General features: G+C 41.0%; 2 protein-coding genes across 2 annotated transcripts in view; both read left to right on the forward strand.

Annotated features, from left to right (window-relative positions):
* sstr1b (somatostatin receptor 1b) overlaps positions 1-16563 on the forward strand; it is a 251490-nt gene that overhangs the window by 163178 nt on the left and 71749 nt on the right. The window lies entirely within an intron of this gene.
* cd248a (CD248 molecule, endosialin a) lies at positions 6034-9955 on the forward strand. The gene has a single exon (XM_051429592.1). It carries the CDS (start codon positions 6316-6318, stop codon positions 8641-8643), a length of 2328 nt encoding a protein of 775 aa, XP_051285552.1. The 5' UTR covers positions 6034-6315; the 3' UTR covers positions 8644-9955.

Below are 16563 nucleotides of genomic sequence, written 5' to 3' on the forward strand. Positions count from 1 at the left end.
ACCAGTACCCCTAATGTTGTTTCCTATTGGTCTAATTTTGTTGACAACCTGAATTGGGGAAATATCTGGAACCTTCCTTTACAAATACCTCCTTACGAATAAAGTAAGAGAAGTCTCTTTCAAAATCATACATAGGTATTATCCTGCTAAGCAATATCTCCTTAGGTTTAAGCTTGACATATGTGTTAACTGTTCTTTATGTGGAATATGTCCAGAAACAATGGTGCACCTGTTCTGACCCTACACCACCACTTTCTGGAAAGATCTATCCCGATACATTACTGATAAACTTGTCTCTGATTTTTCTTTGTTTTGGAAAGATGTACTGTTTGGTTTCCATGACAACAAAAATAAAAAACAGAAAGAAATATACCTAATTAATTTGTTGATCATTTTAGGGAAATATCATATTCACAAAGCCAAATTTAGTAACTAAACCTTCTTTTATTGCGTTTGGTAAGGAAACGGAACAGTAAATCAAAACCATCTATGATTCAGAAAATAAGAAAGCTGCTAAAACCATTCAGTTATGCTCTATTTTTAATGTTTATATTTGAAACACCCCCTGGCTCTGTTCTTGACTAATGTATTTTCTGTAGTAATGACTCTGTTTGCTTGTTCTTACTGTTTGTATCGTAAAGATTTAATAAAGATTCATTTAAAAAAATGTATTAAAAAAAAAAAGAGAAGCTGGTGGGAAGTCTCAACATCAGACGCAGCAGATGAATGAAATACACTTTGGGGGTTGTCCATATGAACGCCTATCTGAGGACGGCTGATTATTTACTGATGTGTCTAGAAACACCAGTGAAGCCCAGAGGCAGAAACTAATAATTTTATGGTCCTTTAGCGAAGCGTGAACCCATTTACCTCTTTGCTGGCCAGTATCGGCTTCAATGTGAAAACCAGCTTAGTTCGGCGTTTGCTAGCTGTTAAATTTCATAAATAATACAGCAAAATCAAATTACCAATCATAGCCACAGCAAGTGCTACAAACTAGCAGCGTATGTTACAGCTAATATTCTTTGCACCTAACACAGCCTTAATAAAGGAATAAGCTAATTAAAACCGGCTTGCTTTCTGCTTTAGTCCATTAATTAAAAACTGTGTATACTTTATCTGACTGCAGACCATTTTTCAAAGCATACCATATGTTTTTCTGATCTTTAATTTCAGCACTCAAAGAAATGAAGGGACTGATAGAATAATTAAAGATTTTGGAAGACGTTCCTTAATAGGTAATATAATGAATGATGGCTGAATTCCATTTAGCTGCTTTAGTTATGCTATTTGTAACACTTGTGCTTTTTCTACTGTGCCAATCCAAATATCTGCTGTGAAAAGTGTCCCCATTTGTTGTTTAGATATGTTTGTGTGTTATGTCTGATGTCAGGACAGGGTTAGTCTAGCTTAGCATAGCGATTGAAAGCAGATTGAAAGTGGCGGCAGGAGCCGGGGATCGAACCAACTAAGGACAACCCGCTTTTCCTCTGAGCCACAGCCGCCCATGAGACATGGAGAGTATTCCAATTTACATACACAGCCTGAAAATGTTGTACATGGTTAAGACCAGTGAGGTGCTGGAACAAGCAGATACTCTATACTATGGGGGAAAAAGTATGTCAACATAATTAATGTTTTAATTAAAGTGTATTTCTGTTTAACTTGGGTCTTTTGCAGTCTTGTTTTTTTTATGGCTGTCATTTCTATTAGTAAAAATACCATCACGTTAATTGTGAGATGGTGAAATGTGGTCACAAAAAAAATATATCTAACCTTGCTAGGCAGTTGGAACCATTAGATCACAAAATCAAGTGAGAATCCATCTTGCTAGGCTTCAAGCTGATGAGTGATTTGACTGATCAGTGTCCTACTAGGAACTACTGGCAGCTACAGCGTGAACTACAGGCATGGTTTACCGCTAGGTGTGTAAGAGTTACTGTTAGCTCAAAAACAACAATCCGAAAGAGGTTAGAATAGATGCTGCTAACATCGGTTATATCAGAAGTGGAGAGTAGGATGTCACGGATGTTACTGAAGGCTTTTCTGAATGGAAAAGTTTTCCCTCTTCCCCCAACTGGATTTAGTTGGAGTTTGACTACGTTATATGGTTTATTGATCTGATTGGATGATAGATGGACCAATGGTTCATCCAATCACTTGCGGAGTGTTTTTTTTAAAGCGCCTGCCCTTTCGTGGTCACTGGAAAACAGTTTCCAGTGACAACTTTCCAGATGTGTAACCAATAGGAATGATGACCAAAACTAAAAACTAAGACCCAAGTTGTCACGAAGCGGATCAATAAATGGGAGACCAGTGGGTAGGATTCAGTTGCATCTAGTGGTGAAGTTGTAGATTTCAACTACTATGAAAACAGCTCAGCCTTCCAAGTGTGTAGGAGAAACACTGTACCTGTAACAACGTGGAAGACCCTAACTAGAGCCAGTGTTTGGTTTGTCCCACTTTTGTTGTAGATGAAAACGGCTCATTCTAAGCTATCAAAAATAAGATTCTTATTTTCAGGTGATTATTATAAACTAATGAAAACATACATATGAATATTATAATTCATTTCTGACAATAGATCCTCCTAAATGTTACACACTGCAACTCAACTAATCCAACCTGACTGTTGACAGTCCAAATGTTGATCATGTGCTGGAGACACATTTTCAAGCGGTCAGCTTGTGCATGTGTGTGAATAGAAGCTCTATCTGTACAGATAACCTAATAACAGACTGTCATGCACCCCTGCCCACATATCGTTCACAGCAGCATTGCTCCAATCTTGTGATAGTGACCCTCACACGGTATTTAAACCATCTGCCCCAGCACTGGGGACCGTGGAGCACTGATGGATGCTGGGAGACAGGCGTGCAGGGACTTGTTAAAGGGTTTTTAGTGAGTGTGTGTTAAAGGGTGGTCATGATCATTAAACACCAGTTAACCTCAAAACGTCCAGCTGTCATAAAAAACAGGCCCATCCGAGTGAGGTCGCCTAGTGTGAGTGATGTCACAGTTGGGGGACAAATGGCCCAACACCCCTGGTTTGAATTTCACCAAGCTGAGACACAGGAGGGATAGGTGTGTGTGTGAGTATAATGTGTATTTTTCTAGGTGAAGGGGCACTAAAAAAAGGAGGCATAAATTCACATATTTTTATTAGTATGTCTTACATTTTTCCTATTTGACTGCTTATCTATATCCCTGTGTTGTGGTACCATAACCATTCCCCAAGGAGGTCATTACTCATTTCATATCATGTCATTACCATTGTGCTATCTCTTGTCTCTGACTGAAATGACAAAACACTGATTCAACCCGCAGTTAGAGTGCCTCTGCACGTCCGTGCAAAAAAGGTGCTGCTGAGTGTTTGTTGGCAGACTACCATAGCTAACAAGCTAATCGCTAGCACATTAGCTAGCTGAGCACATGCAGCCACTGGTCAGTCACAAAAGCTCTCCAAGCTAGCTTGACTGCTAATTGGAAACTTTAGCAATGACTCTCGACTCATAACTGTCTCAAACATGTCTCTTTTTCTAGCAGTAACAGGGTAATATAAAAGTGAATGATGCAACACAGCTAAGAAACCCCTGAGAGGTCAGCAGTGGAGACATTTGTTATTGGTCAACTGCACATATTAGCTTGTCAAAAGTTGAACTCTAATAGCAAAGGTTATATATATGAAATTTACTTGCCACTGGATATTGGGTTAGGGTTACTAGGGCACTAGCATCTCAGACCAAAACTACAACAGCGTATTGCTGCCACGCCAGAAAAAGAAAAATGTATCTGTTTCATGTTATAATGTGAAACCTTTTTGTTTTAAAATGAAACTTCTCACCTATAATGTAATAACTTTATGAAGCCTTGCGTGCCCCTCCAGCTAATCAGTGAGAAATGATGCTACCTCAATAGGATCGTATTCACTCTTCCTTCTGTATTACCCCATGCATCCTTTGCAGATGTATGAGTATGTGTATGAGAATGAACTGTGATTTGGGGTAGAAAAAATACTGAGAGCACTGAACTAGGATGTGAACTGAAATATACTGGGGATGTGGGTGCTTTCCACATAATAGACTATTCAGGGTTTGTCTGTTTCTCTTTGGCTGTGCTTCTGTTCCATCGGTGTGACGAATCCTGAGTCCGCTGTGGAGAAGCAGAGGTGGTAAAGGATGGTGGGAGATGCCATAATGCAGACTGGTACACGATCAAGCATTCACCTCTTCAGGCGTGGAGGAGATCACTGCCTGGAAACCTCACCACCTTCTGAGACTCATAGTTACGAATGAGTGAGTTTAAATTTGCATTAAGCTGAGCACTGATTGCCACTTTCTTCTCTCCAGCCAGCCAGTTGTCTCCTTACGAGTGGCCGGAGGGTGGATTGGCTTCTGGACACCGCTGATCTTTGGCTGCCTTCAGGCCATGCCACACTGCTGTGTGCTGGTCTGTTGGGATATCTTGGCCTTTGTTGCTTCTGTTTTCACCGATCTATTGTTAATCTGCCTCTTGTATACCAACCGTAAGAAAACATAATACTAAATCATATAAAATCTGATTGTAGATTACATAAACAGGACTTCTGCAAGGCTTCAGTGCCAGTGTTCAGTACTTTCTGATACACTGCATCAGTTCAGTATATAGTATATAATATAAAAATAAGGAATTTTGGATAACCACATAAAAGTTTCACATATTCCTCCATTTTCCCGCTTAGACCTACCGGCAGTTACTGTAGCTTCAGGTGCTTTTGTACACCACTCTAACAGTGAGGTGCATAGGACACAGTATGGGCTCTCAAACAACAGTCAGCTGGATTTATTACAGACTCACAGGACTCCTGCTACTGCCCCCGCACCACACCCCACATCCCCCATTCCTCGACCTCCTCTCCCAGACACACACATACATACCCCTCTCCCCTCCAACATCCCCCATTAAGTCTCCAATTCACCAGCCTGGCTTTGTTTTCATAGCAAACCCAGAGGCCCTCTCCCTCCACGCTAGCAACCTCGACAACACTACCTTATTCCCCATCTCAATCTGAGAGTTATTAGCACGGAGAAGAGCATTGTTGTCTTTAATGTAGCTGCAGAACATTGGTACAGAAAGTGGTATCATCTTTCTGGCCTAGGGTTGTGTTTGTTAGTATAGGATGCCAGATGTGTGGAAATAGACAGATGCCGGGCTAAAGTCCAAGCTTGGTTTATTTTCATAATACCCACAAGAACAGCTTTTTTTGTCGTCAACAAACTCATCAGAGACATAAATACAATACATGAAACATAATCAAACTAACTGGGTAAAGTTAAAAATGCCTGTGGAGTTCCTGTTGGAAAACCTCCCATTCAATTCAATTCAATTCAGTTTTATTTGTATAGCGCCAATTCATAACAGAAGTTATCTCAGGACACTTTTCAAATAGAGCAGGTCTAGACCAAACTCCTTATAACATTTACGGAGACCCAACAGTACCACCATGAGCAAGCACTTGGCGACGGTGGCAAGAAAAAACTTCCTTCACACTGTATGGAATCAAATGAAGCAGACAAAACACATAGGAGGTTTGCATGTTAAGAACCTGCTGGCCTGAGTTACAATGAATAAAAAGCTGAGAGAAAAGATTCACGAAGGGAGATAGAGGAGTTTGAAGCTAGAGAAGAGGAAATAGAAGGTAACTGATTGCTGGAAAGATTGTGTCTGTTCAGGTGATTATTAAGTCCCATTTGTTATTAGGGATGACAACACTTTTTCTGACACAAATCTTATGCATATGAATGTGTTTGTGTATGTCTGTGCGGGTAAATGGCAAAGTACCAAACTATGTCCATGAACGAGGCTTATGAAAACCATATGACATGCTCTGAAAAAGAAAGAAATGCACAGTTCATTGCACCTCCCCCCCTTCTGACACACATCCACATGAAGCCCCCCCTTCTAAAAACATACAATTCTTTTTCTCAACTCCCCTTCTGCCCACCCTCCTTCTTGCTGTATCTCCCTCCCTCCATTCCCTTTTCCCTTTTCTCCCCTCCCTCCCGGCTCTCTGAAATCTTGGGACAATCTGCATGCACTAAACTCCAGTGCAGATCTGTTTCAGCAGGGTAGAGTAAAGAGCACAGACAGACAGACAGTGACAAAAAAAATCAAGGCTCAAATGAAGGGAGAAAAGTTCAGATAGACAACAAAAGCAGGCCAAGTGAGAAAGCCACGGGTGACAGAAACTTTCAAAGGCAGGGAGATAAAAGTGTGGAGAAAGTCAGGGTGAGAGACAAGTGGAGAGTGGAGAGATATATTCAGTTCTAAAAAAGAATGGGCTTCCTGGTGAGCAGTGCTGCTGCTATTCTCTTAACTTCCTTGCTGGCTTTGCCCGTCGGAGTTTCCTCAGTCCTCAGCCAGGATCTGAGAGAGAGGGATGCACTTTGCGATGCAGATGGCTGCTTTGTGGTCTACTTCCAACGTAAGACCTTCCTGGACTCATGGAGGGCCTGCAAGGAGAAAGGTGGCAACCTAGCTACCATCAAACGCAAGGAGGATGCCACCACTATTGCCAGTCTCTTCTCCACTCTCGACTTGCGCCACTCGCGCACCAAGGTCCGGGTATGGATTGGCCTGCAGCGCCAGCCTCGCCAGTGTACGGCCACACGTCCATTGCGGGGGTTTTCTTGGACTACTGGTGACCAGGACACAGAGTATACCAACTGGCAGAAAGAGGACTCCTCTAATATGTGCTCAGTGCCACGCTGTGTGGTTATGGGATACAGCACACAAGAGCAGAATGATAACTTCAAATGGTTGGATGGTTCCTGCTCAGTCTCTGTAGATGGGTATCTTTGCCATTACACCTACAAAGGAATGTGTCCTGCTTTGTGGAGTGAAGAGGCAGGCAATGCCCTCTACACCACACCTTTTAACCTTCTAAGCAGAGTACTTACCCATGTACCCTTTGGATCTGTTGCTACTGTGCCCTGCCCCACAGGCACCAAGGAGGAACAATCAGTTTTGTGTATGCAGAAAGAAGATGGCTCAGTGGGGTGGTCAAGAGATTCCCCCCTCTGCTCCGATCCCCCCGTATTACAAAACGGGTGTGACCAGGATAACGGCGGATGTGAGCATTTCTGCAGGCCAATGGCTGGTGTTAATTTCGACTGTGAGTGTGCCGATGGGTATCAGCTAGGAGACGATGGGGTGAGCTGTGAGCTGTCTGATGTTTGTCAAGGGGCCCCCTGTGAGTTTGAGTGTCTGCCCCTTTCAGATGGGTACCGTTGTGCCTGCCCTGAAGGATACATGCTTGCACCAGATGAACGAGGTTGTCTGGATGTAGACGAATGCCTCCAGAGTCCTTGTGAGCAGCTTTGTGTGAATGCTCCCGGTACATTTGAATGTCGATGTCGGGAGGGTTACCATCTGGATGATGAAGGTGGGTGTGAGGATATAGATGAGTGTATAAATGAGCCATGTGAACATGCCTGTGAGAACACTGTAGGCTCTCATATCTGTCACTGCGATCTGGGTTATTCCCCTGTGCCTGAGGACCCGAGCCGATGCCAAGACACTGATGAGTGTCAGATACCCGGGACTTGCGAGCAGATGTGTGTGAATTATGAGCGTGGATTTGAGTGCTACTGTGAGGAAGGCTATGAACTCATGTCTGATCACTTCTCATGTCGCAAGAGAAGGGAAGGAGATGACCAATCTGCTGTAACACCTTCTTTTCCTTGGGTCACACACCGACCTGGACCTGTATGGGACACAATGGACTATGACTGGAACCTGCAGCAGAGCCACACTGACTGGCCTCCAGAGGAGGAGCCATCTCTGGACTGGCTAACTGACCCACCCAGAGTCTCAGATTCTGATGTCATTTGGGTCACTAGTACCCCTCAGGAAGAACTGCCCTTTGATTTAACACTAGGCCCTCTGACACAGGAGGCTGAGGAAGATGAGGATGACATAGACAATGGAGGAGCTGACTGGTTGGAATGGGACCAAAGATCTCAGTCTGAGTTGGAAGTTCTGCCAACAACCATCTACACCACTCCTCCACCGACCACAAGCTCCAATACTAGCCCAGAGTGGTATGAAGATGAGGAGGAGGAGACCACCACAGCTTTCCCCCTCCTTTCCACCTCCACAATCTCTGAGGGAGCTTGGAATTGGTGGGCGGGGCTCACCAGCAAGGAACCAGGAAATCCAGAGGATTCAGTCACAGACTACAACATGCCTACGGATTCCAAGTACTACAATGAGGGAGAAGAACAGTACTCACAGTTCCCAGAAGAGGTTGGGGAGGAGGGAAAGGAATATGTGGGGATCACACACTACCAGGACTCAGCTTTTCCCACCCAGCTTACTCCTTCCCAGCCACCCCCAAGGGAGGGTGGAGAGAGTGATGACATCCTGGATTCTGTCCAGGAAGATAGGGGGCAGAAGCAGAGCAGCACCTGGCTCCTGGTGGGCCTCCTTGTGCCCATTTGCATCTTTATTGTGGTTATGGTGGCGCTGGGCATCGTCTACTGCACCCGCTGTGCAGTTCAGCCACGCAACAAGAATGCCACGGACTGCTACCACTGGATCTCTGGGGCTCATGATAAACAGGGAGCTCCTAACCCCTCAGCTGGGGTCAAGACCCATGTTTAAACAGAGAAGAGAGAAAGTGACATTTAAATAAACAGACTCTGCTTCATAGGTAAGCAGGAGTGAATAATGGACCTGGTAAGGGACAAGCTAAATGTTGTACCCTCTCTGACTGCAGAACAGCCCACTCTTTGAACACATTTGGATATTACTGTTAAATATCATTTGATAGAGGTGGGTAAGGGACACTGAAAACCACTGACCTTTTTTGGGATAGGGTTGCTATGTGGTACAAACTGCTTTGATGTTTCATACACTGACCACACAGCACAAGATCTGATTGCTTCATGATTGCACAAGGCTACGTAATTATAAAATATTACCATCTTCAATTGTAATTTTTTTAAAAATGATAATTTCTAAGACTAATGTGTGTAGTCATTTATTAATTACAGCATTTCATAGCTGGATCCAGATCCTGCAAAGAGCCTTGGAAATAAATGTACTGATGGCAAAAGCATTCTGCCATATTGAGGTAGCAAAACTTTAATATGAGGTTTCTTCCATGCAAGGCTCAGTTAATTCTAATAGCATATCACTGTAGATATTGGTTACTGTCAGCTGTGTCAAAGGGATTTAGATGCATTCTTTGCTCACATTAGCAGTGGGTGAAAGGAGACTGTAAGCAAATATCCCTTCATGAGAAAAGGCATCCTGCGGTCACATGATAATGCTGGGAAAGCAGTCGTGAAAATCACTGTGTTGGAGTTGAATGGTTAATAAGAGACCAAAACCATCTTTGTATATACTGGTTCTTTTATATTTATGTTTGTTTCATACCTGTCACCAGCCATTTAAACATTTTTTAACAACTGTAATAATTAGATGACATGTGTTTTTTATGGACCCTATAAACCTGGTGATATGCTGAGGAATGTCTGTGCACAGGGGAATGCTGTACCCCATCATGTCCCGTTTAAGAGCACTTCTCCTTTTCCTTTACTTTTTTTGAAAAGAGGTTAAAGTGCAGATGTTCACTCTACACAGGGAATGTTGTAGGGGCTGGTGGTTGACATTAGCCTTGACCTTGTTGGTGAAATGGCCATCAGTCAATCTTTGTAACCCTAATTCATCAGAAGGTTTTGTCTTAAACCAGCCCGGAAATGTTGGATCACATCCAGCTGTGAGACTGTAGTCAGTGCAACACCTTGCAGTGGCTGTAATGTTGGAGGAAAAAAAGTGCTAGTCAAAATTTTCACATGAAATATGTTTTTATTTTGTGATAGACTGTGAAATATAAGAAACATCTGATGTCTTTTCTTCTGTTACATGTTAAGAAATTATGAAATAAAAACTATGACATTGAGAGCAAAAATGTTATTGACTTCAGACAAAACCATTTCAACCCGTGGACCACTTACAAGCTATACTTTACTGGAGCTTTCAACTGTATCTCACAGTCTTCATCAGAGGAAAAAGTTAGGCCAGCTGTCTTGGAGATAGCTCTGTTTCACGTGACTGACATAGGGAACTATCCACTAGAAAAAGCAAGTGGGTGGGTCTCATGTTCATTTTTTTTGTCATCATAAGAGAAGGGGTTTTATGGAGAGTTATATTCTTGTCATTCATCTTTTTAGGGACACAGCAGTAAGTTTAACAGTGATAAGAAACTCAAAGTAACTTCCTCAGAAGAGTGGAGGAATGAATGTGGGTGGAGGGAGGGGTGGGTGTGTGACAAAAGGGATACTGTAATTTCAAAAATGACCATGATCCCCCAAGGGCCCTCTGTTTGTAGAAAGTGTTGGGGGGGGGGTTAACGTAAAATACAACAGGATACTTTAGCACCGTCCCCACTGGCAGTAAGGAAGCATTGTGATTGCATTGACTAATGGAATGTACTGATCAAAACCAGGTTTTGGCTCTGCAAGTGGTGCTTAGAGGGGGTCTCTCTCTATCTCTCTCTCCCTCCTCTCTCTCTCTCTCTCTCTCTTTCTCTCTGTCTCTTCCCCCCTCTGACCTATTTTCAACATTGTCATCTCTTCTACAGTTCTCAGTGTACACACACAGTGCAGTCAGCAGTGAGCTAAACTGTGCTCTTTTCTCTGCCAGCCCTCTCTGAAACTGTCTCTAAAACATAATTTCAGTCCAGCTGATGTATATTATGTAAATTACTCGTTTATTACGAATTAGGTCTTATTTTGGTGCTTTTTTGATGATAACATTGTGCTTACCAAGTTCAATTCAGTTACATTTTTATTTATATAGCCCCAAATCAACAGAAGTTAACTCAGGACATTTTTCATATAGAACAGGTCTAGACCGTACTAAAATAATAATATTTTATTTACTAAGAACATGGTGGCATCACTAAAAACTAGTCTGATGGGGCAAGAAAGACAAGCAGATCAGACAGGCAGGCAGTTTTACTTATTATTAAAAAGTATAATAATAGCACAATAATAATAAGACCTTCGATTTTAGAAACATTTAAGTAAATGTGCTTGAGAATAACAAGGTTTTCAGTCTGGATTCAAAAACTGTAATGGTTTTCCTGTTTCTTGACGTGTCTGACTTTGTTGTAGTAATGTCACTGCATTCCCACAAACAAGACCCTAGTTATTATAAACCAGAATTATCCTTTAATGTCTTAGTTTATATATTATGATCAAAGCAAAGGAAAAACCTCAAGAGAGACATTTCATTATTGACCTCTTTATGAGCAGCTGTGTGACTTATTCATTGGGATAGCATGAGCCATTTCAACGGCTGCTTTGACTCCAAAGAGTTCAATTCAATTCAATTCAATTTTATTTGTATAGCCCCAATTCATAACAGAAGTTATCTCAGGACACTTTTCAAATAGAGCAGGTCTAGACCGAACTCCTTATAACATTATTTACAGAGACCCAACAGTACCACCATGAGCAAGACCTTGGCGACAAGGGCAAGGAAAAACTGCCTGTTAAAAGGCAGAAACCTAGGACAGATCCTTCGGCTCTAGGTGGTTGGTCGTCTGTCTTGACCATTGCGATGATGAGCCAAAATTAATGAATGTTATAAAGGTAAATTGTTGCTATCAAATGTTGGGACACGTTATCACCAGGGCTAGGTCATTCCTCAATATTATTTTTGAGGATGTGAGGTTTTACATTTTTTTTTTACTATTATACACAAATGATACAAGTTTTTTTAAGATTCCATTTTTCCTTACATTTGAATTTTAAACTAAAAACTAAAAACATCACTGGGCATAAAATACATAGGCTAATTAAATAAAAAATATATTAAAATAAAGGGGATTTTAAATTTCTCAAACAGAATTATATTCCTAGCAGTCTGGAGATGTCAATCAAACTGAAATCTAGATGGCGTGAGATGAAAGGTCAAGGGATCATCAGGGTTATTACAATTCATCCTGAGGAGGAGAAATTTCACTCTGAACCAACCTTGTGCAAATCCATTATTAATGGGAATGTCATTAGTTTTTCAGGTATTTAATCATATTGAAATTTTGACCTGCTGGTTGGATGTACCTTTTTTTAGCCCTGAGTAATGTCTTCAGGTACTCCTTTCAGATTGCACACAGTGAGGGGCGTGTAAAGCTCAATGCTCTGGTCACATAGTAATAGGTGAAGACAAGTCAGATGATATTAGCAACATTATCAACTCCCCTCTCAGAAGGACTGTGGTGTTTGTACAGATTTCAGAGAAGAGATCAACCTAAAAAAATAAAAGTGACAGTAATGAAAATAGTCCCCCATGTCCCCCTCACCCTAGTGGAAATTACATCCTTTTCCCTGACTTTTACGGACCAGTGGATAGGATTTAGTGGCATCTAGCAGAGTAGATTGTAACTCTCTCGCCGTCCCCTTTCAAGCATGACAGAGAAACTGTGGTGGCCTCAAAACGCAAGAAAAAACCCTATCTTGAGCCAGTGCTTGGTTTGTCTCTTCTAGGCTACTGTAAAAATATGGCGGTTAAACTGTTACGTTATGTATGAATGGTTAGGATTATTTATGAGTTAGTGCTTACCATTAACAAATTACAGACTAAACACCATTGTAGACCGTTTTTCTTGCACAAGGATTTAATAAAGGAACATAAAATACAAAAATGATGTTGGTAATGTAATTCTTAATCAGCTGTCCAACCGGAATTAATATCATACTAGTGGAAGGCTATATAGTACACTATTACATGAAATTAACTAACTTTAACTAGTTACTCACCTAGGTTGTGATTAGCCAGAGCCGGTGTTACTGAGACAATATGTGTTCCTATGAGCCTCCTCTATTTTACTAATGTTATGTAGGTATTGTTCAGTAATCATTATTACAAAAAGAACAGTGATTACCCATGTGGCGCTGGTTGTGTGGGTGGCGGTGCATTGCAAGTGTATCACACAGGAGAAATTGGGGGAGTGTGTGGGAGGGTGCTAGGACATTGTTGGTGGGCTGGTCTGAGCTAAAAATTCCAGGACCATTTTTTTATTCCCAGTCCACCGCTGCCCTCTAGCGTCATTTCTAGAAAGCACAAGTTAGCAACAATTAATATACAATGTCTGGTTAGCTTGCAGAGAAACTGTTCACATTTTTTGACTTGAAACAGTTGCAGTTGGGTTAGAGTTAAGCACAAAAACTACTTGGTTAGGTTTAGGAAGAGATAGATAGTGGTTTGGGTTCACATTTAATTAGTCAAAGTAAACTTTTGGTTTCACTCACACAAATATTCTGTCTGAATCTATCAGTAGTCTCTAATTCAAGACAGTTTAAACATAAGTTATAACAGATTTCTTCCAATCTGACCAGGTCCGTGTATGTTTTGGTCATTGGATTTTCCTTTCAGAAACGGGTATTAAAAAACAGAAAACGAGTGGTTATTTGATTTTCGTTTTAAAATACAAAAATGAAAATTGAAATACAAGGCGTTCTTCTTTTTCATGGTCAGAAAGGGATGAGCGAAATTGAAAAAGTTATTCGATTTTCATTTTCTATTTCATATAACAAAAAATAAAATCACTAGAAAACAGAAACAGAATATTCTGAGACCGGATGTTGTCATTTACAGGACGGTGCTGTGTAGAAGAAACAGTAGACTAGTAGACTGCGGTCAATCCAGCCGTGAGTCCGATCTCTGTGGTCAAATCAGCCGCACTTAAATTTAGAGTGTACAAGTATTCTCAGCATTATGGTAAATGCGGAGAAACAGCGTATTTACTTCCGGTTTTCAAAATAAAGGTATTTAGAGCCTAAGCTATAATTAAAATATGTTACATTAAAGTGTTGTGTGCCCCTGATGAATAAAAAAACACTTTATATCAAGTATCTTTACTGCACCAGTGTGGAGAAATGCCAAAATAAAAGTCTCATATTTATGCCTCCAGAGATTGCATATTTGCCCATATTTGAGGTTCTGTAAAAACATATTGCTCAGTGTTTCCTGGCTACTGATGGTATATTTGACTTTTACACATATGAGACTACAAACATACTTAATATCAAGCATTTTTACTGTACCAATTTGGAGAAATTCAACAATAAAAGTCCATATTTGTACCTCCAAGTGGTATTTTCATATATTTGAGCTACTGTAAAAACACTTAAAATATAAGAAAATATGGAATCTGGAAGTATAAATATGGGACTTTTATTCTTCAATTTCTCCAAATATTTTTCAAGTATTTTTTGTACAAATGATGCTCAGTTACCTGCTCATCATGCATGCATCCATTCATTATCTGTACCTGCTGCACCACAATCTTCGCCAGGTAGTCTCTAACTTTACCAGATGTTTGGTGCTAAATGCTCAATATCCGTACTCATTATTTTTTTAAAGAGAGAAGGACAGAGACAGAGACAAAGGTGCACAACAACAACTATACTAATAGAAATGACTGATGATGATGATGATGATGATGACGACGACGACAGCCACAACGATGGGGGACGATGGACAATAATAATAGTAACTATTATAATGATAATAATAATAATAATAATAATAATATATATTATATTATATTATTAATAATATTAGCAGTGGGAGTCAAGCAGGACCATGGCAGGAGGCTCCACCAGGATCCATGAGAACCTGCGAGATGAGAAAGCACAAGCACTGTTCTACTTTTTGAGACTATAGGCACCACAAGTAGCCCAGCATTCAGAGAACGTAGTGTTCTAGTGGGGTAATAGGGTACTATGAACTCTTTAAGATATGAAGGGGCCTGACCATGAAGAGCTTTATAGGTGAGGAGGAGGATTTTAAATTCTATTCTGCATTTTACAGGAAGCCAGTGCAGAGAAGCTAGTACAGGAGAGATGTGATCTCTTTTTCTAGTTCCTGTCAGTACTCGTGTCCATAAACAGTGTTGAAATTGCATATATTGAAAATGACAGGAAAGCTGAGACACATACTTACATGCTTACTGCATAAGGCAGTGCCCTACTTATGCCACCCCCAGTCATAAAAATCTGGACACACCAATATGGAAGTGTTCACAAGAAAGGGAAGGACAGACGGACCGTCTACAGTGGTCAAAGACAAAGATATTAACATGCTGCATGCAAAAAATCACATTACAGTATTAACAGTGTATAATCACCTGAGAATGAGCTGTTTATCCGTTATCCATTATCTACAAGACACCATGGATCGCCTACCACATTGAACCGCCATGTTTCTAGCCTAGAACGGACAAACCAAACACTGGCTCTGGATAGGGGCTATAGTTTTGCCCAGCATATTTGCAATCAGCAATCTGCAAATACACTGCTGGAGATGACTAAATCCTACACATTGGACCTTTAAGAACTGGTTGGCTTTTCTGACATTTGACTCTAGAACTGTTTCTCCAAAAAAGAATTCCCCAAATGCCTATTTTTTATTAGAGAAAAAAAAAACAGTCCGTCTGTTAATCTCATAGCATTTTAACGCTGCAATCACTGCATACTGGCCGCGCAATCACACTGCCTGTTAAAAGATGGAGACGTAGTGGCAAATTATGGACCTCTGGCAATCGACCACTTTAATTTGGAGGCACAAGGGAGTCCGGCAAAAAATCTAAAATTCTGTTGAGAGGAAGAAAGGACTCAAATCACAGACTGTGAGGGACATCAATAGCCAGGGGGACAAAAAGATTGCAGTTTTGTTCCACATAATTGTACTGCTTCTCTCTGACTGCTGTCAAGAAATCAATAATTACTCATGCAAGCATTTGATTAGTTTTCAGAAGCATCTGAGGTGTGATTAATCTTTTCATGGAGCCTGATTTGTCTGGATGGATGGATGACGAAACAGTCAGACAGGGAACACTTTGTTTTTGAGAAGCAGCATCAGTTTTCCTCATTAGACATTCCTGGAACTGCAGGATAGTCAGAAATGTGTTCAGCAGAGACTGAACAAGAAAGGTGCCAGAGGTTAATCTGAGGGCGGCAGATACAGAGGTATGTTTGTGTCATGAGGATATGAGATGCATCTTGGACAAACACAAATTTATTATTGCAACCCGCAGGTACCGAAACCAGACCTCCTCTCTGGACAGTCCCTCTCTTCTTATCTTTGCTTAAGTTCCATCAACAAACACATGTATGAGGGTAACTGTATCCCTCTTCTTTTTGCAGCTTGATTTGCATCCTTGACTTCATCTCACCCCTCCATTTGCTCTCTGAAACAATGACCTCCAGATTCCTTGGGCTGTGCCTGGATAAAAACTGAAGTTGCTAGACTGACGCTTAAAATTAAATCTGGCAAAGCTGTATGACGTCGCATCTGCGATGCGGTTTGGCTCTGTCATTCACACATTCCCACCAGGAGCCTTTCATAAGCGGAGCATCGTCAGATCGCTTTGCCTGCACAACGTTATTGACTTGTGTATTTTGTCCTTTATCCTAAAAATGTTTGTGCTTCTACCAAGGGTTGATCAGGCTACATAGTTAGTTACAGTTAATTGTTTGGTTTTTTCTAGTTTTAATTGTGTTTACACAT

This window comes from Dicentrarchus labrax, unplaced genomic scaffold (assembly GCF_905237075.1).
Source record: "Dicentrarchus labrax unplaced genomic scaffold, dlabrax2021, whole genome shotgun sequence".
In the NCBI taxonomy this organism is placed as follows: Eukaryota; Metazoa; Chordata; class Actinopteri; family Moronidae; genus Dicentrarchus; species Dicentrarchus labrax.

Bases quoted from the DNA above. Each gene is read 5' to 3' on its own strand.
- cd248a (XM_051429592.1), top strand. From the start codon at position 6,316: ATGGGCTTCCTGGTGAGCAGTGCTGCTGCTATTCTCTTAACTTCCTTG.